Here is a 24,295-nt window from a genome sequence, read left to right on the forward strand (position 1 = left end):
AAGGCCACCGGTTCTAAGGCTGCAAAAATCTGGATAGCCACTACAGCAGATGACAAGAAAAGGGTAGAATATCTCACGCTCATCTAGATTGTGGCAGCCATGTCTATTCTTTTATCTTTGATCCATTCAAGTTGTTCTCATGTTCTTCTCCAGCTGGCATTCTCTAAATGTATTATTATTGGATGTATTATATATTATCACTTTCTATATCTGACCATCAAAGTGGCTTACCACATTAAAAATACAAATGTTAAACTAAGACAGCATTAATACATTTTAAGTACTGATAAAGTAACAAATACTAAATTAACTTGGATTACAGTTCTTATAATTCCCCGAAGCTTTGCCCCAGTTTATTAAAACTGTGGAATTGTAGTCCACACTGGGCTTATATCACGGTAGCCTGTTTCCTTGGTTCATTGGCTTCTGTTGTGTGCTTTTGTTCTAAAATGGAGATACTAATATGTGAACAGGGTACTACCCTTTCAGAAATAATTCAGATTGTCTTCCCTGTGTGTTGTCCCAAACCCTTTTCAACTGCATGAGACATCTGTTTCTGGTGGCCTTAACTGTAACTTTAACCAAAGGTAAAGGAAAATAACTGTGGATTTTAAATATTCAAACTATAATTTGGTCTAATTGTCATGAGGAAATTGTGTAGTATTATTTATAGAACAGATGCTACACAATTAATCTTGATCATGACCCATCTGCAAGTGTATTCCAAATAAACTGTGTTAAAATATAATATATGGCATCATTGCCTAATTAATACATCTGCTCAAGCCCATGAACACTAATGGCTTACTTGATATAGTTCCTGATCTTTGAATCAGTTGATTTACCAGAGAGACTTAATTGCCTGCTGCTGCAACTGAATGTAATATGCTTTCCCCAAAATAAAAGTTATTTAGGGAATCTAAAACTGCTGGAAATTTGGAAAAAAGCAACCAATTATTTTTCCTGAAGTAGCAATACTTGTATTTTAGATTTATTGTTAACCATGGGAGACCTTTACTTCATTTGGCTCCTGCTTGGACTTCAATCATCTTGCAACGTATCAGAAAAAGATGCCTTCCAACTCCCTTCCATTAGCCCAGTGGTTCTCAACCTGTGGGTCGGGACCCCATTTGGGGTCGATCGACCATTTCATGGGGGTCGCCAAGCAAGGCTGTCCGCCATTTTTTTTGTCCGCCATTTTTTCCCCTTTTCCGACGGGTGCCTTACCTCCCTTGGTCTGGGCCAGCTGGTGGTCGGCCTGCTCCGTCTCTGCCGCTTGCCAGCTACGCCTCGGCCGGTGCAGGGGGCGGAACCACGCATGCCCGGCGCTTCCGGGCAGGGAAAGTCCTCGACTTATGACCGGTTGGGTAGTCCTCAACTTACAACCGGTTTAGTCCTCGACTTACGACCGGTTTAGTCCTCGACTTACGACCGGTTGGGGTCGCGGCATTAAAAAGGTTGAGAACTACTGCATTAGCCAGTGACTGTATTAGGCTTTTCCATAGATTTAAGTCCCACATTGGCATGAAAACTAGTACGGCAATTGTCATAAGTAATTACATGCTGTCACATATTACAGTGCAATGGAAGTAACACTGGATTGTTTTTCCAAACCATTACACTTATATACTTTTTTGTTCTTGCTTAAAATCAAGAGTTCATTGACTATTTCTGGCATATCACATTTTTATGCATTGTAAATATCTCCCTATAGCCACTAGGGTTAATAAAATGAAGGTATTTGGCACCTTTCCATATAGATCATAAATTAGAAATGATGTCATGCTTAAAATGACAAGAATAAACAAGGTAACCGAAGAGGTTTGCAAGGAAATGGAATGGTAGGAACAGTAGTTTAGAATATTTTGGCACTGGTGGGTTCAATGAAACATACACACACAGACAATTTTTATTAAAGAAGTTTGTCCGCTAAGTAAAAATACAAATTTTGAGTTAAAGATAAGAGAAATTGGGAAAAGCATTTTAAATCATAAATTCTAGCCTGAGATTTTTACACTGATTAGGCTATCAATCTTGTTGCCTGCCAGCAGTCGATGACTGTATATATATCTAATAAATAACAGGCAGTTCTGCTCCAGCTTTTAGTAGCTCTTACTCATCTTTATGAAGACTGTAGTGCCAGATCTTGCAGCAATTAATCTTTTTTTTTTTCAGTCAAGAAAGAAAAAGCTCACAGCCCATTATTTATGGCCTGGTGTTTGATCCTGGAGCTCTCCTGCAAAGGTTTATTGCTTTATATGCCAAAATCAGTGTTACTAAATACTAAAGTGCAAATATACCTTGAAGAAATAGGAAATAGCATTACTTTCTTATACTAGTCTCATAAACACCTGTACGTTAGTTTGACTAGAACAGTGGTGGCGAACCTATGGCACGGGTGCCAGAGGCGGCACTTGGAGCCCTCTCTGTGGGCACATGTGTCGTTGCCCCAGACTTGCCTACCCCCGTGACCCCCTCCTCACCAGCAGCCCCCCTGGAAGAGAGTCGCTCCCGAGCGTGGCCCATGTGGAGCAGCGCAGCCAAGGATATGGCAGCCAGGCAGCGTAGACAAGACTCTGCCCTCCCCAATGTGCACAGTTGATGCTGCGGGGCGCAGGCAGAGGGCGTGGCCGCCATGGCGCTGCTGGGCTGCCTGGGCGATCTGCGGCGGGCCCTGGAGGCGGTGAGTGGCCCTGCGCGCAGGCAGGGTGGGGCGGAGCGGGGGTGGGGCAGGGGGTGGAGTGGGGGTGGGGCCAGTTTTTGGGCACTCGGTCTCTAAAAGGTTCGCCATCACTGGACTAGAACTAGCAAGCCAAAAGGATTTCAGATGCCTTCTCCCCCCCCTTCGCAGACCTCCCCTGCCACTGCTTAAGTGATTTGGGAGAAAAAGTGCTAAATTAAAATAATCTGTCATAGCATTCTGTTCGGAATGCTATGCTTTCTCTGCCATTGCTACTCACACACTCAAAATTATTTTTAATTGAGTGATTTGATGAGGACTTTGTCCTTTCTGCATTTAGTTCTATACATTAGCTTTAGCTGCAGCTGCTCAAGCAGTGAATTGCATTGCCAAAGTATCATTCTATTTCTGATAAGAGTAGTAGAATTGCTTAGCTTAGCTGATGTGTTGAATTTGTACTCCCTAAGGAAATATGCTTCAATAAATATGCATTTGTTTCTACTCTAGGCTACTGAAATACTCCTATGGCTAGAGGAGGGGGCTTTATTCTATTGTATTGCAATATGGCTGAGACTTTCACATCACTTCTATAAACAACAAGAAGTATTGTTCTTGTGTACTGGAGTGTATTGGAGGCATATTTTAGTTAATGTTTTAGCAATTCAATATTTACAGTTGTAGGTTCTTTGTAGCTTTCTATTGTACATTATCATGCAAGTTTCAGTAATGACACAGGTTATAACAGGCTCCTGGTGAAGGGCATTACCAAACAAAGTGACCCAGCCTCTAAAGTTACTAGTGGTTTTATATTTCTTTTAAAAAGAAGAGGATGCCAGCTGAGATTGCTCTGCATATTTGTAGCATATGTTTTGGAGGACAAAGGACATTAGCAGGCATTATAATAGCTATACTAGGACAATCATACTGTATTTGGCTGCAGAAGCCTCTTCTCGATGGGAGCAAGATACTAAAACAGCCCATCCTTTGCTGCTATTGAATAATTGTCTGTATTAATTATTATTATTTATTTACATTTATTACCAACTCAACTCCAATGAACTCTGGGTAGCATAGAAAAAACATAAATACAGCTAAAACATTAAATCAAACAATCAAGGCTAAAATGATCTAATAAACAACAAAAGCAAAATAAGGTCTTAGAGAAATAATAATCATCAACCCTAGGCCTGGGACCAAATAGGTCAGCTGCCCAATATAGTATAAAGGGCTACAGGGAAGTTGACCATATTTGGTAACACTTTCTCACTGTTTCCCTAAGGGTACTGTGATTGTCACCTACTGTAATGGTATTACTATCCCACCTTTCTAAGAAGAAAATCTAAGATCATCTGAGCTTTGGTTGGCATTTACCACTTGTCTTATAAATCTATTTTCACCTACTATCTTTGTATTATCGAACAAATAGCAGAGGTTTTACTGTCTCAATATGGAGCAAAATGGACGTCACATTCAGTATTTTATTTATTTTTGTCAACAGAGAATCAAATGTTGCAGCTGACTCATTCTAAAATCTTATCAGAGTTTGCATATATTTATTTCCAGCTCCTTCATAACCTGTTGGCAGATATTCACAAAATGTACCAGATGCCTACAAAGACAATTTGGCTTGCATACATCATTGAACTGACTGCTAACATTGCCTGAAGCTTGGTGAGCTTTCAAGAACACTTGTAACTCTGAACTGTTCCTGAATCTTTATTCATCTGAACACCAATCTATTTTTTCACAGTCTCCTTCTACTGAGAAATTAATTAGAGAATGTAAATAGCTAATAACTTTTTCAAAATAATCAAATGATTGACATTATTTTTATTATGCATTTCAAATTATAAGAACCTTCTCTTTAAATATCCAGGTTTAACTTCCCAGCACTTGGAAATATTAAATCGGACTGCATAAGCAAAATGGAAACCTTTTTTTTTTTTACTTTAAATTGCAACTCATATTAGTAGGATGGTATTTTTAGCAAAAGTGGGAAAACATACAATAGCTGTCATAATCGTGTCTATTTCTGGCTGGAGACAAATTCATGTTTGCATTAGACAATTTCATCATATCCTAAACAGATAATAGACATTAAAAATGTGTTGGTACTGTTCCACCAATTTCTGATACCCTCCTTATAAAAGAAGTGTGTTTCTTTCATAGTTTTTAAAAGGGGGAGGGGAGAACAGAGGTTGTGTTCTGTATAGAACCTTAACGTTGTCATAATTCATTAAGGAATACTTATCACCAATTATAAAAAAGTGAAATCACATCAGTGATAGCTGTGTGGGCACATACAGTACTCCCAATTTAACCCAGTTGAATTCATTAGTGTTTAGTTCTGAATATGGAAGAATAGGATTGGGGAACATATAATTTTTGGGTTATGCTGAATTAAAATTTAGAAAAGGAGCTGTGATAATTTTAGTCTTTTTAAATGAAAACCATAAGGAAACACTGAAAAGTCAAGGTTGTCAAGTAAATACACCAACTTTAGTTAGTTAAAGAATATAAAGAATTAGCAAGCACCGTAGGCTGGGAACTGCTGATGATATAAGGAAGTGTCCATTTGTGCCTGAAGATTGTGGAATTTCCTAACTTGGTATGTTTAAAACAAGAGATAATATTGAAACCTCACAGCTAAATATAAGCATCAGGTGCAAAAAGCCACACATGAAGGTCCAATTAATTATCGCTAAAAGACCTACACACAGGAATCTTCTCAGCTAATAGCCTCTTCTTGAAGTTAGATAATGGTCAATGGAATTCAAGGGGAGTTGGACTTAGTCCACTTGTGGCTAGGTAGAGATTCTAGACTGATCTTTTAACTCTGCCCAGTGTTCTGCCACTTCTTCTCTTACAATAACCCAACTTCTTAAAGGAATTAAAAATAAGTATGTAAAAAAAGCTGAATAGAACAATGTCCAGGGAGGCTCTGATTATAAATATGTATTGGCAAGGTGTTCTCAGAGCTGGAAAACGATAGAGTATATCTGGTTCATTTCTTAATATATTAGCTTTACTCTTCAGCTCGTGTTCATGCTCTTAAATTTTATCTTTATATTGTTGTTTGCCCTGATCTTTGGACTTTAAGTTTGTCCATTGAAGCTGGGCTTATTAATAATGTTCTTGCTTTTATTTGCTCTTACCTGGAGTTTATGAGACTGCTGGATTTGAATTTACAGACTATTGTTTATTGATCTGATTCCAGCCTTTGATAATTGCCATCGAGTGAAGAACTTTTTTTTTTACTACTCATACATGTTTTTCTTGTTATACCTCCTCTTCCACTGCTTTCTGTGTTGTCATTTGAAGATTCTGTCTTTTTACTTAGGCTTTGCTGAAAAAGATTATTGTTAATGCTAACAGTGCCATTGTAATAACTACTAAATACATATCCAATTAGTGAATCTTCTCTTCATTATTTTACCAAAGACTGAACAAAGGACTCATACACTACAGAACAGGGGTCTTCAAACTTGGCCCTTTTAAGGGGCCAGTGTGCCTGGCTGAGGAATTCTGGGAGTTGAAGTCCACAAGTCATAAAAGGGCCAAGTTTGAAGTCCCCTGTCATAGAAGATTCAGAACTGAAGAGGAAATAAATAAGATTGTAAATAAGGCAAATAGGGAAACAAATAAGGTTTCTGTGTTAATCGTCACTTGTCTGAAATGGAATAGGATCTCCTGTTTGAGCTGGACTAGAAGACCTCCAAGGTCCCTTCCAGCTCTATTCTGATTCTGATCTGTGTTGGATACTTGTGGGACAGGAAGCAACATTTGTTGTTGTTGAGAGGACCAAATATTCAAGGACAACACTAGGCAGAATAGAAAAGAACGAAGAGGTGCTGCATAAAGTAAACATCCAATTGGAATACATATTTGTTTGAATAAATTAACATTACATGTATGAATTTGTATGAACAGTATGAACAGATTTGTGCTGTACATTTGGTTTTATTTTCTAGTGTCACTGTTTCCAGTGAGACACAATTCCTCAAGAATTCTCCGAGAATAAGCATAATTTATTTCAGGCAACAGAATGAGATTTTAATCTTCAGATCTCTCCTCTATTCCAATTGAAATAAACAAACTATCCTTTACCTGCTTTGCTTGCTGAGAAGAAAAAGATTAAAGAGATTATTTCCAGTAAGGAACATATGACTCAGAATGAAAGTAAAATGGATTGGGAAGAACAGAGAAAATGACACTATTAAATGACAAAAAAAAAACCTGAGAAAAATAAAGAAAATGCTCAGTCTTTACGTATTTTTCACAAATAAATTTGTTGATATGAATCCATTTCACTATTGTACCAACAAATTCATGTTCAACAGTTTTGCAAAGATATGTATTCTGCAGATACATAAAGTGATCTAAACACGGATAATTCAAGTTTATATTATAGGAAGAAATTAAATGATGGCAAAAAGAAAAAAAGTTTTCAGAGAAAAGCAGAACTTCACTTTAGACTCTATGCGAATGCAAACTGTAACCATAGCAAAACTTTTGTTTTATACAGTTTATATTTGAAAAATGGCACGTGGCAATTTTATTTTTAATTGGCAAAAGCAGTTGGTTTGGGGTAAGGAAAAGAGTCTTCAAAAGGGCTGATTCCCAGCTCTTCATTGCCATCCCAAGCAGAGTCAGAACAGCAGGGGATCGTAAGATAGTACAGGTAGTCCTCAAGTTACAACAGCTCATTTAGTGACTGTTCAAAGTTACAATGGCAATGAAAAAAGTGACTTTTGGGCATTTTTTCATAGTTACGACTTTTGCGACATCCCCATGATCACATTTCAGATGCTGGGCAAACTGCTTCAATGCTTACAACAGTTGCAGTGTCTCAAGGTCACGTGGTCACCTTTTGCGACCACCTGACAAGCAAAGTCAGTGGGGAAGCCAGATTCACTTAACAACCAGGTTACTGGAGTGATTCACTTAACAACGGTGTGCAAGAAAGGACGCAAAATGGGGCAAAACTCACTTATGTCTCACTTCACAACAGAAATGTTGGGCTCAATTGTGGTCGTTAAGTTGAGGACTACCCTTCCAGTGTTTCTCAACCTTGACAATTTTAAGGCATGTGGACTTCAACTCCCAGAATTCCACAGCCAGCAAAGCTGGCTGTGGAATTCTGGGAGTTGAAGTCCACATGCCTTAAAATTGTCAAGGTTGAGAAACACTGAGTAACCCAACTCACAGGGGCTGATGTTCTGAGGCAAAATAAAACAAGGCAGCTCTACACACGCTGCCTTAAGCTCCCCAGAGCAAAACGGATGTTAACTTAAGCCCCTTAATCAATCAACCAAGACGCGGAACTAGATTGATTTATTTACCCCCCCTCCTCCCCCCCTCCCTTAACGTGAAGCCGCGCGGCGAGTAAGGCGCCACTTTCTCTTTAAACGGGGGAAAAAAAAAAAAGAGGAGGAGGGGGAAAAGGGAAGCCTGAGGTCACGTGTCCGCCGGTATGCGCGCGCCGGCACCCGTCCGGCCGGAGCACAACCAACAAGCTCGGCGGCGGAGGCTGTTGCGCGCGTCTCCGCGGCTCTTCCCGGAATAGCCGCCCTTGAGAGGGTTGGGTCGTGCCGTGCCGGGTTTCGGCGGCGGAGGGGGGGGCAGGTCCGGTTGGGTTTGGCTGCCGCTTGTTCGGCAGGGGCTTCCTGAGAGCGCAGCGGCGCTCTCTCTCTCTCTCTCTCTCTCTCTCTCTCTCTCCCTGCCTTTGCTTCCACCCTCCCTGCCCCGCCATGGAGCTTTTCCAAGCGAAGGATCACTACATCTTGCAACAGGAGAACCGGGCGCTCTGGTGTAGCCGCGCCGACGGCAGCCTCCAGCTCCGACCCGGTGAGTTCGTCCGTCCGCAGCCGGTGGCCGAACCGAGCCGAGCCGAGCCGAGCCAACCCCCTGGGGAAAGGAGAGCGGGGAGCGGGAGCCAGAACACTTCGGAGGTTAAACCTGGCGTCGGCGGGACTTTGCCGGTTCCGAGGAGGAGGAGAAAGAGCTCGGGGGGGTGTGTAATACCGAATAGCTGGAAGGAGGAGGGGAAGGGCACCTGCTGGAGGGAGGTGCGGTTCTCGGGCCGCCGAGAGGGAGGGAGGGAGGGCAGTTGATCCTGGGCGGAGGCGTGCAGGTTGGCTCACCTGGAGGTGTCCCGTGTTATCTGGAGGGGGAAGAGGAGGAGGGGAGGGGGGAGTCTGGGGACAAGTGCTGACCTGCAAATAGAGGAGGGGGGGCAAGTCCTCGTCGCTTCCCCTGAAGTGGAGAAAATGAGCACCTACGGGGGATGTTCAGGAGAGGCCATGTTCAGTCCTGAAGGGGGGGTTCTTTAAATACCTGAAGTATTTTTACAGAGTGAAACCAGTAAAGGGCCTTGTGGTACGCTGGGTCTTCTTGTGGAAGAGGGGGCATTTTTTTTTTTTTAATCCTTCCCTAATACCTTTTCTCAGGATGGTAATACTGCCCTATGCTAGCCTGGCTTTTTCTAGTGTGGGCTGTGATCGCCTCCTGTCCAATATAGCTGGGCTTGTTGTACTTGACGTTTAGATCAGTGGTTCTCAACCTTTTTAATGCCGCGACCCCCAACCGGTCGTAAGTCGAGGACTAAACCGGTCGTAAGTCGAGGACTAAACCGGTCGTAAGTCGAGGACTACCCAACCGGTCGTAAGTCGAGGACTTTCCCTGCCCGAGAGCGCCACGCATGCGTGGTTCCGCCCCCTGCGCCGGCCGAGGCGTAGCTGGCAAGCGGCAGAGATGGAGCAGGCTGACCACCAGTTGGCCCAGCCCAAGGGAGGTAAGGCACCTGCCGGAAAAGGGGAAAAAAATGGCGGACAAAAAAAATGGCGGACAAAAAGAATGGCGGACAGCCTTGCTTGGCGACCCCCGTGAAATGGTCGATCGACCCCAAATGGGGTCTCGACCCACAGGTTGAGAACCACTGGTTTAGATAGTTAAAGCAGGGGTTTTTGTTGGTTTACTGTGGATATATCAAATGGCCTATTTGAAATATTGGTATATGGATTTTTTTTCCTCTTCCTCTGTTTTAATGTTTGAATTGTTGTAACAGGTTATTTCAGTCACAGGAATAAAGTTGAGACATGGTTTAATGAATGTAATGTTACATCAAATTGTCAGTTTGGCTTAGCAATAATCAGTTGGATATACATGTAAGAGATTTTGTATGCCATTTGGAAAAGAGATCTGTGGGGGGGCGGCTATATTTGTAGCAGAGATGAAGTGCTACCCACCTGTTCTTGGGTATGCTGTACCATCATAGAATTAATTCCCATTGCTAAATTGCTAAATTCTGCATTTACTGTCCCTCTTCTTTTTATTGCCAGATGGTAGCGTGCTGCTTGTGTAACTGTAGTGTGTCACTGTAAGCAGTGTTAAGTAAAATCCTGTTTTTTTCTTGACATCATCAGCAGATGGGAATACGTTTATCAATCAAAGTGATGTGGAAGTGAGTTTTGAAAGATGGCTGATCCATGTATTCTTCCTATGTGGGTCAAAGCAGATTGAAACCTGGGGAAGATGCCCAGTAAAATAGAAGAGCTGGTTCACTCGAAAGCCAGAAACTCTCTCCTGTGATTATCGGTTCTGCTGCTTTAGTTGGAGCTACTCAGCTTTTTGGGGGCCTGGGGTTTTTGAAAGAGTAATTGCTTTTCATTTGCTTCCCAACTTCCCCCACTCCTGATCAGCTATTGGCAGGCTGGGGGTGGGAGCCTGCTGGTTTTTTAAATACGGTACTTGTTTCTCCCACTTTACCATACAGCTTCCCTGTATGTGGGGATGACCTTAGGAGATGGAGCCAGATATTCTGCCTAGAATGGTCAGATAAGAGACAGCATAGTCTACAGATGGATAATGGGCAAGGTGAGAGACTCAGAAGAGACTGTCCCTAATTTCTTAGGTTGTAAAGGAGATGGGAAGAATTGTATAATAAAGTAGAATTAACCTATCTGACCATGTTTTCTTTCTGGCCTACCTGGTAAAGCTGACATCCAGCCTGATGATCAGCTGTGGTTCCCCCCTCCCCCTTCACTGGCCAGATTGGGGAAATTACCTTATAAAATGGAAGTGGGTGCTCCACTGCACTTTGCATCTCCCCATGGTTGTGATCAACTCTTCTGCAGGCTTCTTTACACAACAAATTTGGTGCTCATCCATTGGTAAGCTGACAGCCAGAGCAGTTAACCTACTTATAGTCATACAGAGAGTAAATACAGAGAGTAAAATTATTAAGTATTGAACAGTATGAAGTTCTAAAAATATGTTCATTTAGGAGCATTATGGTGATTTTAGTAGACTAATGGCAAGATCCTTTACAGAATCAGAGGTAGGTATGCTTCTGGAAAATGAAGTAGCCACTTAGTTAATTATTGTACTTTAGGGATGAAGTTGGTTAGAGAAATTGCGGTGCTTGACACATAGTAAAGTGGGAAGATAAAGTCTTCAGCTAAGCCTTGAATGGGTTATTTCATTTTTCATATTTTTTTAAAGGTTCTCATCATACAAGTATGCAGTTGTGTTTTAACATTTTATCTCTGTTATAATTCAGATAGGTGAGACCTATCAGTCTTGTGATTTGAAAAAGTGCCAATAATGGATTGCTGATACGCCCTACAAAGAGATCTTTGACTGCTGCTTTGCTGCTCTTTTTCTGAGCTGATTGTTGTGAGCTGGTTTCTGAACATTTTAAGAAGAATCATAACTATATTGTCTGTGACAGATTTGACTAAGCATTGAATTCCTGCTGATTGCGCAGAGTTATAAGTAAGAGAGTGAAACATATTGAAATGACAATATGCTTGTTCTTTTATTATCCTTCTTCGGAGATATTTTTTTGCTTCAATGATAATCTGTTCCCATTTTCTTATTTTTGAGTTTAGAGTTTGTGCTAATGAAGTAAAAAAGAGTGAAAGCTAAAATGGTTGGTTTTGTTCATTTGTGGCATTATGTAGCAAAGTTTGCTGTAATGTCGGCATAGTTTTTCAAACTGTGTAAGCAGTTTAACAATGATTGCCAAATTTGCCACTCATATAGAAGTAGTCAACTTACAGCAGTTTGTTTAGTTACAGTTCAAAGTTAAAACAGCTCTGAAAAAAGTGACCATTTTCCACACTCATGACTGTTGTAGCATCCCCGTGGTTACGTAATCAAAATTTGGATGCTTGGCAACTGGTTCATATTTATGACGGTTGCAGTGTCCTGGGATCATGTGATCAGCTTTTGCGACCCTCTGACAAACGACGTCAGTGGGGAAGCCAGATTCACTTAACCATGTTAATAACTGCAATAATAAACAACTAGAATGATTCATTCATCATCTGTGGCAAGAAAGGTCATAAAATGGGGCAAAACTCACTTTAAAATTGTCTCAGCAACATAAATTTTGGGCTTAGTTATGGTCATAAGTCAAGGATTACCTGTAATCCATCCACAACAATTTTAAGTTGATATATTGGGGTATATATTTGTTATTTTTTTTTTCCAATATGGCATTACAGGTTTGTCTAATTATATTTGTGACTAAAGTAAGAGTCCCTAATACTGTAGATAATCGAACATTCCTTGGCAATAAGTTTTTGCAAAAAGTATTTCTTGAAGGTAAATATTGGGAAATCACTGTGAAATTAATGCATTTGCTAGAATTTTGAATGTACCTTGAAGACTGAATTTTTAAATTCTGTAATAAGAATTAGGTTGTAATTATCTTTGAAGAAAATACAGCATTAGGAAGATGGTTTGACCTTCTTTGGTGCCTGGAAGGATTTTCTTTGATACTGTACTGATTTTGGAGATACTTGAAAAGCAGCAGAGTCTTTTGATTTTTTTTCAGTATTTTCAATAGCACATCTAGGTTTTCTCTTGAATTTCAAATTGCATAGGGATCCTCTTTCCCTTTGGTTTCATTTTGGAATCCCTTTGATTGTCCTTTTAAAGAGGTGTCTGAAAATATGGAAAGCTATGTTACATTGAAACATATAATTTGTGTAATTGTTTGCCTTTTGTGTTTCTGTTTTCAAGTCTATCTTGACTACTGACAACTACATGGACAAATTATATACAGTAGTTTTTTAGCAACCTTTTCAGAAATGGTAACTGACCTGAAAATGTCCAGTTGGCTTAATGCCTAGGCAAGACTAGAATTCATAGTCTTCCAGTTTCTAGCTCTATGTCTTTAACCTTAAGTCCAAAGTAGCTTTCAGTTTGCCAGTGGTTGAAATTAAATCAGATTCCATTTTCCCTACTTCTTCCTACTTATCTCTCTTTGTCTATTGATCAAATGTGATCCATAATTTGAAAAAAGGGTACTCCTGCCATAGGTCATCATGCTGCAGTCAGTTTACCTTACAGTCATGAAGTGAAACATTTAAAACTAGATGATTATGAGTTCTCTTGTGATTCCCATTTATTACATACAACTGTAATTACTCTATTCTCTATCAATCATTTCTGTGCCAAATATCCAAGACTATATCCAATCAACAATTGATTAATTTTTAAGTTACATATAGTTTGGTCTGAAATATTCATATTGAAATGTGTACCTTGTCCTGCCAATGTCTATTCTTTACTTGGGTGCTTAAAAGTGTAAAGAAATAAAACTGAGAAATACAAACCAGTAAAATAAAATGCAGTAAAAACTGCTGCTTTAACAGTTAAAATAGTTTTATGTAAAATATATTTGCTGTAAAACAAATGCTTATTTGAATAAGATGTTTATTAACACAATACAGAACTCTTAATTAATTTCTTGGTATTGTTTTAGGTTGTTCTTTTTTGTTGTGGGAAGATTGTTCTGCATTTTTCTGCTTCCCCTTCCCCAATACTTACATTTTGAAGTTTACTGGAAAGAATTCAAAGCAACTACAGCTTATAAATTTCTGTTGAAGTATTTAAAAATACCATAGAGTTGGATTACTGTAATTTCAGATAGTGAAGTGGACAAAGAGACTGGTACCAGTTTCTGAATGCTTCTGTATCATTGAATTGTGAAACATGATATTCCCTTTTGGTTTTAGTTTAAAATAAGCTACAGTAGTTTGTTTGAACTGTGCATGGTAAAAGCTCTAAAGAAAGAAGCTACTGTAACTGTGTGTAAGGCTATCTTTGTAATTAAGTTTAAGAAAATCCGTGTTAAGTGGATTAAGTGAGTTTTCAGAGCTGTTTTTGTGCATTTATTTTTGTTGGAGATTCATTTTCTAGGTTGAACAATTATATATCTTTTATAATGTAGTTTGCTCCTGGGCTTTGAATTAAGTAAAAATATATTTGTTAATCTTAGTCAACATTAGACATAAGTGTCAAAAGAGCAAGTTGTAGAAATTTCTAATAAGGAATCTTAAAATCTGAACTTAGAAGGTAATCCATTTTTATGATTTGCATTTCAAAGTGGTGAATATTAGGTAGCCCATTTTCTCTTTCTAAAAATTCCTTGTCTCTGTTGTACCTCCCCATGGGTTTTCTGGACCTGCTTCAGAAAGATCAACAAGGAACTCAACAAAATCTTTCATCCTGTCCTCATGATAAAATTTGTGTTTGATGCTACAACTGTTATATGGATTCATAATTGTCTGAATGACCTCAGCTATAGTATAACTAACGGCTCTGCATTAGCTGAATAGCACTGAATTAGGGTGCTAAGGGTTCCTTCCTTTGTTGTTTAACATTTGTGTTTCAGTCATTTATACGCCTTCTGATTCCCAGCAACTCTAGGCAATTTACAAATAGTTTAAAATATTTTTTAAAAAAATAAGAGTACAAAAATACAAATAAGATGGCAAAGAAAATAAATCTGGATGGGAACAAAGGAAGAAAGGTAGCATAAATTGTCCCTGCGAAATGGCTGGATGCCTTGTCTTAAGGGCCCTTCAAAATAGGGGACATTTGAATCTTGAGGTGAATCTCTTTCCAGAAATCAGGTACTATTGCAGAAAATGTGTCTTCCTGGGTCCCAAAACATGGTATTGTTTAATTGTTGGAACCCAGAATGTGCCAACCCTGCCAAGCAGATATTATGGGAGATTGGTGGCTCCTCAATAACCAAGTTTTCTGTCATGTTAGGTTTTATAAGTAATGACCAGCTCCTTGAATTCACACAGAAGCAAAGTGGCAGCCAAAGCAGGTGTCACACTCCTAAACCATTAAAGGGAAAGGGAAGGTTGGACACTAGTTGATAGATATTGAAGACTGTTGGATCTAATGGTGAGCTCTTGAGAAATATACCACCACCTCTTTTAAGACTGGGGGCGCGCATACACACACACACACACACGTCAGAGAGACCAACATTACATCAAGAACCCTACTGCAGGTGACCTTTTTGGCTGTTATCATGAGCCAGAAAGCAACCAGATCCAGTGAACAAATGACAATATAAGGAGCCCTGTCCACTTCCTCAGGAATTACCGGCATAAACCCATGCCAGATCACAGCACCAGACTATACTTCAGGCACTCTGGCCTGACACAATCAGAGTTCAAGGCAGTGTGACTTTATCTTACAGCCAGCCAGAATAATCTAAAAAACCCCTCAGATGTTCTGGATGGAGCTCTCCTTACCCAGTAGGACTGGGCTATCCTAAACAGGTTTGCTGGATGATTATTAGCAGATGCAGTAAGAGTGGAGAAATGTTGACATTTTGCCATCCTCATTGCGATGAGGTAATCCCGGATATGGCTCTTATAATTGCCTGGTCAAATTCACTTTGAGTTTTCCTCCAATTGCAGAAGACTTCCTCCTCCTGGCATCTTTCTAGCATTTCATTTCCCAGAGCTGCTAGTAAACTAGTTGTACTTGAATTGGCATACATAGGTCACGTAGTGTGATACAATCCAAGGCCCCACCCATCTATTCCAGGCAGCCACTTTATCAGATCCTACAACAAATAGGGGTTGGACGAGGTAATCTCTGATCATAATTTCCAGATGTATGATTCTATGATCTCTCTAGCTGTGATATATTGTAAGAAAATGTTTTCTTGTCTTATTATGTATCATATTCATGATATTGACATACTAACTTTTACATACCAGCTTTGAGAAATCTGGTAGAACTAGCAAAGTGCCAGGAGGAGAACAACAATTTAAAAGGAAGAAAAAGAAGATACAGAGAGTTATATACCAGTCAGTCTGACAATGCTATTTGGGAAGATTCTTAAGTAAATCATAAAATGATTGATTGAAAGCACCTTGAAAACATTCTGTTAATTACTAGAAGTCAGCATGGATAGGTCAATAATAATTCTTGAGAAACAAATGTCTTGCTTTCTGATAAGGCGATTTCCTTACTTAGCTGTGAAAATAATAGACATAGTTGATCCTGATTTGTTAATGTTAAGGTACATCATATGATGCTCTGATTAGCAAACTAGTTACTGCATGATATGAAAATTAAAAGGATATATAACAGATGAAAATTATATTCCAAGAAAAAATTATATTCCTTTAAACTGGAGTGAAATATTGAGATGCGTTTAGCTATCCCTATTTTTAAATATTTTTTATTAATAGCTGCAAAGTAAAAGAGAAGAAAACGTGTGTTAGATTTTCAAGTTTCACAAAACTATAGATGGAAATCAAGTTCAAAACACCTTTGAGAAGTTAGAGAAATGGCTTAAACAACAGAATAAAATTAACAAAGGCAATCAGGGTTCTTCACTTAGGAAATTATGTATAAGAAGGGGTTTGGGAATATTTGTTTCATTAATAGTACTTGTGAAAAAAATGGGAATATTAGCTGATTACAAACTGAATATGTGTCAGCAGCATGATGTGGCTATAAAATAATCAAGTGCAGTTTTTGGCTTTATCAACAGGAGTACTGTTTCCAAACAGCTCAATTTTACAGCATTCTAGTTTGGACAGACCTCATCATAAGCATTGTGTTTAGTTGTGGGGATCATACTTTATGAAAAATTTGGAAAACTTGAAACAAATTCAGAAAAAGGCAATGAAGATGATCAGGGGATTAGTAATTAAGTCCTATAGAATGAAATGAAAGAATGTTTAGCTTTGAAATAAAGGTACGAAGGAAATATATCATTCCTCAGTTATCTGAATAACATGGAAAAATGGATTTAAGTTATGAGAAGACAGTGAATGTTAGAAAAAAAACCTTCTTGGCAGGTAGGAAAAGTTTGACAGTAGAGCCAATTACCCAGAGAGTTAGTTGGATCTCTGCCACTGGAGGGGTTCAAGCAGAGGTTAGAGAGTTTTACAGACATCTGTCTGTGTTGTTGGATTTCTGCAGTGGGCAGGATGTTAGATCTGATAGCATCTTTTATCTCTATAATTCAATAATTCTCAAGATCTGCTTGTGTAAGCTGATAATAACTATCGATTTTATTTAGATTCTCTGAAGTGTTACTTTTCTTGTTTTTTCCTCTGATGTTCCCTTTTCCCAATAAAATGCACTTCTATTTCTAGAGTTTGGCATCAATGGTTTTAAAGAATATTTAATTAAAACTAAAAAAGTATATTGATAAAAATTAGGAGAAGCTTTGCCAATTGAGTATTGTATCATCATGTACTGAGTTCCTTGGAGTCACCTGAAGTAGGAATTCAAAACTCAAAATCACCTACTTATATGTTTTCTGCTAGCAATACTAAACATGTTAGGTGGTAAGAATTCTTGTGCCATATCTGTTATCGGACGTTGGCGATCATGTTGGCGATCGTGCTGCTGCTGTTTTTATCAGCAGCAGCACGAAAAAGTGCTGCTGAGTTTTGTCCAAACCAGTCCCTTAGATTTTGAAGCCATTGCCAGAACTTTTATAGATGAGCTAAAATCTGTTGGCTCTCCAAGTATCTTATTTTGTTTAACATTATGTAGAAATGGCTGAGTTCCATCTTTATTCTGAAGAAGTCATCCTAGCCAGAAAACAGCTATGTACCTTTCCTCATAACAGAATTAGGAAAGAATGAATATATTTTCTTATTATGAAATTGGACTTCTCAAAGAATTAATCCTACTTTGATTAAGAACCACCATCTTGTTGGTAAAGGGACAATGGAGGCTTTTGAATTAGTCTTTCTAAAGTCTTGGCTATGGGAAAAAAATCAAACTTAATTTTAGTCAGGGTATTAGATCAAGAAATATATAATGTTTTCTTAAAAGAAATTTTCTTGACTAGATGGAGTAATTTGTATCTAGCATGTTTACACCATCATCTTGCCTAATAGAAACCCAGTTTTTGCAGATAAATAATAAAATAAGAAGTGTATATTTGAATTATATGGATAAGTTTATGTGTGTAACTCATCTCTTCTTTCTCTACAGCTACTGATCTTCTTTTGGCTTGGAATCCAATTTGTCTGGGTTTGATTGAGGGAATTATTGGCAAAATTCAACTTCATACAGGTACGTACAGTAAAATCTTTGTACAGCCTGAAGAAATAATTAAAATAATGTTCAATTTGTTATGCCTGTTGGGATAGGAACCTCCACTCTAAAATTACCTATGACTGAGAAAATATATCTGATCTTTGACAATGCTTCTATCAATGTAATGTGTCACTTTTTAGTTCAATTAATAAAGAATTGGAAAGCACATAGCTGTCTAAAACTATGTCATACTTCTTGAAGTGTTTTCATGATTTATCCAATGATGTTAGGAAAGAAAAATATATACATATGAATGAAATATATACACATTCATGAACGTATTAATAAAATATTGAAATGGTTTTAAGTTCAGCTGTTAGTAATATATGTGATATATTAGTAATAGGTGGCTGTAAAAAATGAGAATTCTTGTAACTGTAAACTTAGTTTGGGATTATAAATAAAGCTGCTGAGTTGAACATTCTGGAAGAAGCATGGAAATATCACCAATATTATGTGAAAAGGCATCTTTTTGGAGAGCAGATTATAATTGGGCTCTACAAAGCATGTAAAAGAGATGCCTTTCAGAACATGTTATTGTCAGTGTAGTACTTTTTCTTGAGAGCTTTATAACTTTGAAGGCTGTTCCTGGCTTTCTGCTCTGTGTTTATATACACATTCTTTGCTAGTAATTATAACAGCAGTGTCTGGATATGCACATATATGCAGAGGTGCTTTGGGGACAACTTTTGAAACTCTGGTATGATACTCCAAAGGATAATACTTGCTTTCATGCTCTGAAGAAAGCTGCTTCATTTGTGCTAGCATGCTTTACGAATCACTTTTTTCCCCAAATGGTTTGCATTATCCTAGTTACTACAATTTATTAAAGATTTCCTTCTCTTAAGTGGTTTCATGTGCTTTATGCTACTGTAAAAGCTAGACAAGTTCTCTATGGAAGTGGCCCCCAATCTTTTGGGCTCCAAGGACCGGTTCCGTGGAAAGAGGTTTTTCTGCTGACTGGAGGGGGCATGGTTTTGCGTACTGCCTGCATCCCTCGGATGGGGCTTCACTTGTTTCTGCGATCCGGTTTCTGGCATGCTGCGGACTGGGGCCGGTCCATGGATTGGGGTTGGGGACCCCTGGTCTATGGAGATTCTCAATCAACCAGGTCATGGTTGTCCCAAAGATGCATTTTTTACTCCAAAGGCAACTGAAAATAAAGTCCAGTACCTTTGGTAGCTAGACAAGTTGTTCTTCACTAATGAAATATGTACTGCTGAAAAAGAGATAGAATAGTACTGTATGCACACCTTAAATATTTCAGAAGTGAGGTCAGCCTGCTTTAGATTCTCTTGGCTTGTCCTCAAGCTTTCTTTACCTTATTTTTAATAATACTTAGGCAAGCAATATCTCTTGTGAATTGGTTTGTGATTATTATAGATAAGTTAATAAAATTATTTCTCACAAGCTAAGTTCAATAAAAATGGTCTATACATTTTTACTTTCATTTGTCTGGCTTGTTCCAGTTTTTTGAGAGAAGGATAGGTATGAGAAACTACCATATACTGTCACAGTATGCTGCTTAAACTAGAGCTAGATTTTTTCTAGAACCTGAAACCTGTACATAGATTTTATAGTTTAGATTTTTATGTCCATAAAATATTGATTACCTATATTGATGTTATGAGGAAATAACTTTAAATGAAACCTAAATTAGAAAGCTATAAGGAAAATAAGTATAGTGGATTGTACCTAGAGAAGCAATATATGAATTTAAAATACTCCCCCCTTTTTTGGGATGTTTGTGTGAAGCACTCTCTCCCCCCACCCCCTCTCAAAATCTAGTGTAATGTTTCTGTTGTATCCTGCAAAAATAATGGAAATATATCTCTTTCTTAGAGATAATAGTGCCTATTTCAGAAAATGCAACAGGAGCTAGTATTGACTGTTTTTGCAAGTCTATTTTGCAGAGATAGCTTAGTTTTCTGTGGCATTAAACCGAGCAAGCTGTACTTTGTGAACATTTCTTCTGACAATTATGGGAGGAAAATCTATCCCACTTTTGTTTCTTCAACTTCTTTCTGAAAAAAACTTAAGAGGATAGTGTTACTTCCTTTAGAATTTTAGAACAGCAAAGAATCGCTGCTGCTATTTTTATAAGTTCTAGTTCATAGGAAAAAAACTAGATTAAAGAAAGAGACGAAACTTTATTTTTAGATAAGTATGGTTTATTGTGAAATAACTGGAATGTAATAAAGAAGTTCATTGCTCAAAGATCTGTCAGAATCCCCAGGAGTTTCTGCTAATGGAAAAGTAGGACTGTAGTTGAGAGATAACATTGGGTACTACCGTGTTTCCCCCGAAATAAGATGGGTCTTATTTATTTTTTTTGCCTCTAAAAGAGGCACCAGGTCTTATTTTCAGGGGATGTCTTTTATACTAACCTCCAGCACCGACAGCCCCACCTAGCCGGTCCACTTCTGGCCGAAGGAGCAGCTTCATTCTGTAGCTGCATTTTGGCCTGCATTTTGCCGTCAGGCCTTTTCGGAAGGTCTCTGCAGCCGAGTACTGAGCTATGGATTCAATCCATAATGAATTCAATTCACAGCTCTGTTCTTGGCTGCAGTGGCCTGAAAAGGCCTGACTGAGAAATGCAGGCCTGGCTGCAGAAGATACCGGAGAAGAAATGGGCCAGCAAGGAGAGGTCTGACTGTGAGGTAAGTGGGTACGGGGCATGTGGCTCATGTCTACCTTGCCCTAGGCTTATTTTTGGGGTACAGCTTATATTAGGCCCACCCCCCAAAATCAAGCTAGGGCTTATTTTCCGGGTAGGCTTTACTTTCGTTGAAACATGGTATGCAAAGTAAGAATGGTGTTACACTATTTTATAGGGAAGTATATGAGAATCCTATGGAGTAGTCCAAAATATTTCTTGATATTTTAAAGATTTATTATGGAAATGTAATTGAGAGGTTGAAGCTTATTCTAGCAGCAGAAATGGAATTTTGTAGTTGTGTGAATATGTTTTAAAATAGTTCCTCATAAATTCAGTTTTATTAATTTTTGCATATTTACGAGTTTAATTGCTTTGCTGTAAAAGTATTGTATTCAACTGAAAGGGAGACTATTTTTTCAAATAATTTACCTTCAAAATCAAATAAAAATTAAATACCTCACAAGTACCGTAACATGGTCACATATTTTTGAATATGTGAAGTTTTAAATATTTTAAATATAGTAAATTTATTTAGAATTAATAAATGATAGTAGTCTGTGTACTATCCTATTCTAAATCTGTTTGAACAAACTACTTCTGAAAACATACTCATAGCTGTGTTTTTCCCTTCCTTTCCGGAGGCAGATGAATAGAAGGGACTGCATTGTGATTGGATACAAAGAATATTTACTTGGAACATTAGAGATAAAAAGGGTTTTCATTTTTTTTTTGGCAGCAAAATTGTTTTCCAGATGCTGCAGATAAAATACAAAAACCAATTGTCAACACTGTCATTAAACTGTGTATATAAACAATTGCAGTATTAGTAACAGCTTGCTTTATCTTGCCTGGTATGGGGTTTGCTCCTGTCGTTGAAAGATGGGCATGTATTCTGGCTATTAGTCAAAACAAGAGAAATATCCACTGTGTTTTGAGGTGGGTGGAGCCGTAATACTTTTTGCTTATTTCTTCCTGGCTGTAAATATTGTTTTCTCCCAGACCCAGCATTATCCATGATCATGAGGAATACTTTCATTTACATTCAAATGAGTGCAACAAAGCAAGGTCCAAAACAGAAGAAGCTCGAGACATGCTTGAAGAAGATCCCATTGTTTTTTTTAAGAACTTTCACTTTTAAGATCTTCATATACTTGAGGGAATGCCTGAATAAAGTGGTCCATGGGAGACAGCAAATAAATTAGTACAGAGATCCCCAACTCCTGGTCTGTGGAATGCAGGCAGCATGCGAAACCACGTCCGCTCCGGTCCATGGAGCCACGGAACTGGTCCCTGGTGCACAAAAGGTTGGGGGCCGATGGATTCAGGGCTTTTTTTGTCATAGAACGCCCAGAACGGAGTTCCGGCACCTTTTTTGGATGGAACCTTGTAGGGTAGGCAAGGCGGATTGTATGATGTGTGTGAGTTCTGGCACCTTTTTTTTTTTTTTTTTTTTTTAGAAAAAAAGCACTGGCTGGATTAGTAGACTTGTTTTAATGTAACTTATGCCACCTAAAGCTAGATCTTTCTTTTATTTGTGCAATGACCTTTCTGTTTTTTTTTAAATATTGCTTATACTTTGTAATATATTTTTAATCATATAAGCATACTTATTTTCTTTACCTGCAAGAAAAAATATTTAACATGGACTCCTCAAAATAGGCAAGTAAATAATAAAAAAAGACAGAAAATCCTTTGAAATACCCATATATAATTATGTTTTTTTGTCTCCAAATGAAAACCAATCTTGGAGACCTTACCTTTCCAACACAAACACACACCTGACCAGAAACGATACACTAGAAGAAAATGGCCACAACAAGAACAAAATAGAATTGATATTTACTCATCAAAATATTGCCTGTAAAAATGAAAATCATTCTCCCTCTCACCAGATATAATGATCGTTCTCTTTTCTCACACATAAACCACTGTGGTAAAGGAAATCATGCATAGAAATACCTCATCTTTTCTTCCGATTGAAATTAGTTATGAAACCAATGTTACATAAGTGGAAGTCTGTTTGCGTGATTGCATTTTCTTCACCTCACAGGAACTGCAAAGAATATACTTCTTCCAACCTCAACAGCAAATTTGAGAGCATATAGGTTGGTTTATAGATAGTGATGTCATAAAACATTTGTAAAGAAATAAACTCCTGGAGAATCTATTCTTTCTGTGAATGGAAGGGTTCTTTTCATCTGTGGAAGTCATTGAGATTCAAGTTGCTTCCTTTTGAAAGATGTGATGAAACCATTTTTACCAATTCCCTATTCAGCTGCACCCCCCCCCCCCCCGATTTTCCAGTTTGAAACAACTTGTCACAGGCTATAAGAAGCTTAAAGAGCAAGGGGGAATTACTCTTCCTGCAGGTTTTTTTTTTTCATTTGCTGTTAAGAGTATCGCTTAAGTGGAGTTGTGCCACTGTAACTATGGATATATGCTATTTGAGGTTTTTTAATTTTATTTAATTCAGTAGTTCTCTATTGGCTATTAAAATAAAGACACTATTGATACTGACCAAGGCAGTATAAATAATTATATTGCTATAAATAATAATTAGCATAAAAACATTCTTTAGGTATAGTGTATTTTATTGTTTTATGAATGAAGTTGTAATTATATCAGTTATCCTGATTCTGTTTTGGGGCTTTATTACAATAATAGAACGCTACAATATCCCTCCCTTTTAAAGTACTTGAAAAAAAGTAAATTGGAAGTATTTAAGTCTAAATCCTCAGAAGAAGTGTAATGTTCATTGGCATGCATTGTCATTAAATGTTAAAGTCTTCATAAGGACTGAAAAACATTCTGCCTTATTTTGCAAAAATCATTTTCATTATTATATTCTGTTATTCAGTGGAAAATTCAAGGTAAGTAACAGTGATTAAGATGCAGAACAGAAACTAAAACATAACTGGAATCATCAATAAAAGATACGGCAAAAAAGCTATAGATAATGTTAGTCTCTTATGCAGGGCTTTTTTTCTCGGAGAAAAGGTGGCGGAACTCAAACCTGGCCACGCCCTCATCAAACCCTAGGACCGCCCCTTTAGAGAACAGGAATGCAAGTAAAATTTGGGAGGGGCTATTTCCGGTGTGGGAGGGGCTATTTCCGGTGCGGCCGGCCCGGAAAAAGGTGCCGGAACGCGGTTCCGCCGCGTTCCGGCTGAAAAAAAGCCCTGCTCTTATGAGAGTGTATGCTGTGGCCTGGAGATTATGCAGTAACTCTGATTTTACATTTCAATAAAAAAAAAAACCCAACTCATCCTACACTGATGAATAAATTGCTATTTATTGGATTTAAATCTCATTTGTTTTGGGAGCTCAAATCAGTGCCACATATGGTCTCCTCATTTTATCATACCCTGGATTAAGAATTACTGGTCATTACCCAATTACCCAACAAACAATATGGCCCCATAGGATTCACAGCCTAACATTAATAGTGTTATAAACCAGATTGTATATGCAGTTTTAGCATGGTTACTCAAGTGTCAGGACACAAGAAAAATAATTAGCTTGAATCTTAAATTAAAACTGAAAATTTTAAACAGTTTATTTAAAAA

General features: G+C 38.2%; 1 protein-coding gene across 1 annotated transcript in view; it reads left to right on the forward strand.

Moving 5' to 3' along the window:
- The first annotated feature begins 8,417 nt into the window (after positions 1–8,417).
- Positions 8,418–24,295, forward strand: part of INPP5F (inositol polyphosphate-5-phosphatase F) — a 43,779-nt gene continuing 27,901 nt past the window's right edge. The window contains exons 1-2 of the mRNA XM_015817229.1: positions 8,418–8,527; positions 17,966–18,046. Of these exons, the coding sequence (XP_015672715.1) occupies positions 8,431–8,527; positions 17,966–18,046 (178 nt within the window). The 5' untranslated portion in view covers positions 8,418–8,430. The remainder of the gene's footprint in view (positions 8,528–17,965; positions 18,047–24,295) is intronic.

This window comes from Protobothrops mucrosquamatus, unplaced genomic scaffold, assembly GCF_001527695.2.
Source record: "Protobothrops mucrosquamatus isolate PMUCROS unplaced genomic scaffold, P.Mucros_1.0 scaffold566, whole genome shotgun sequence".
Taxonomy (NCBI): domain Eukaryota; kingdom Metazoa; phylum Chordata; class Lepidosauria; order Squamata; family Viperidae; genus Protobothrops; species Protobothrops mucrosquamatus.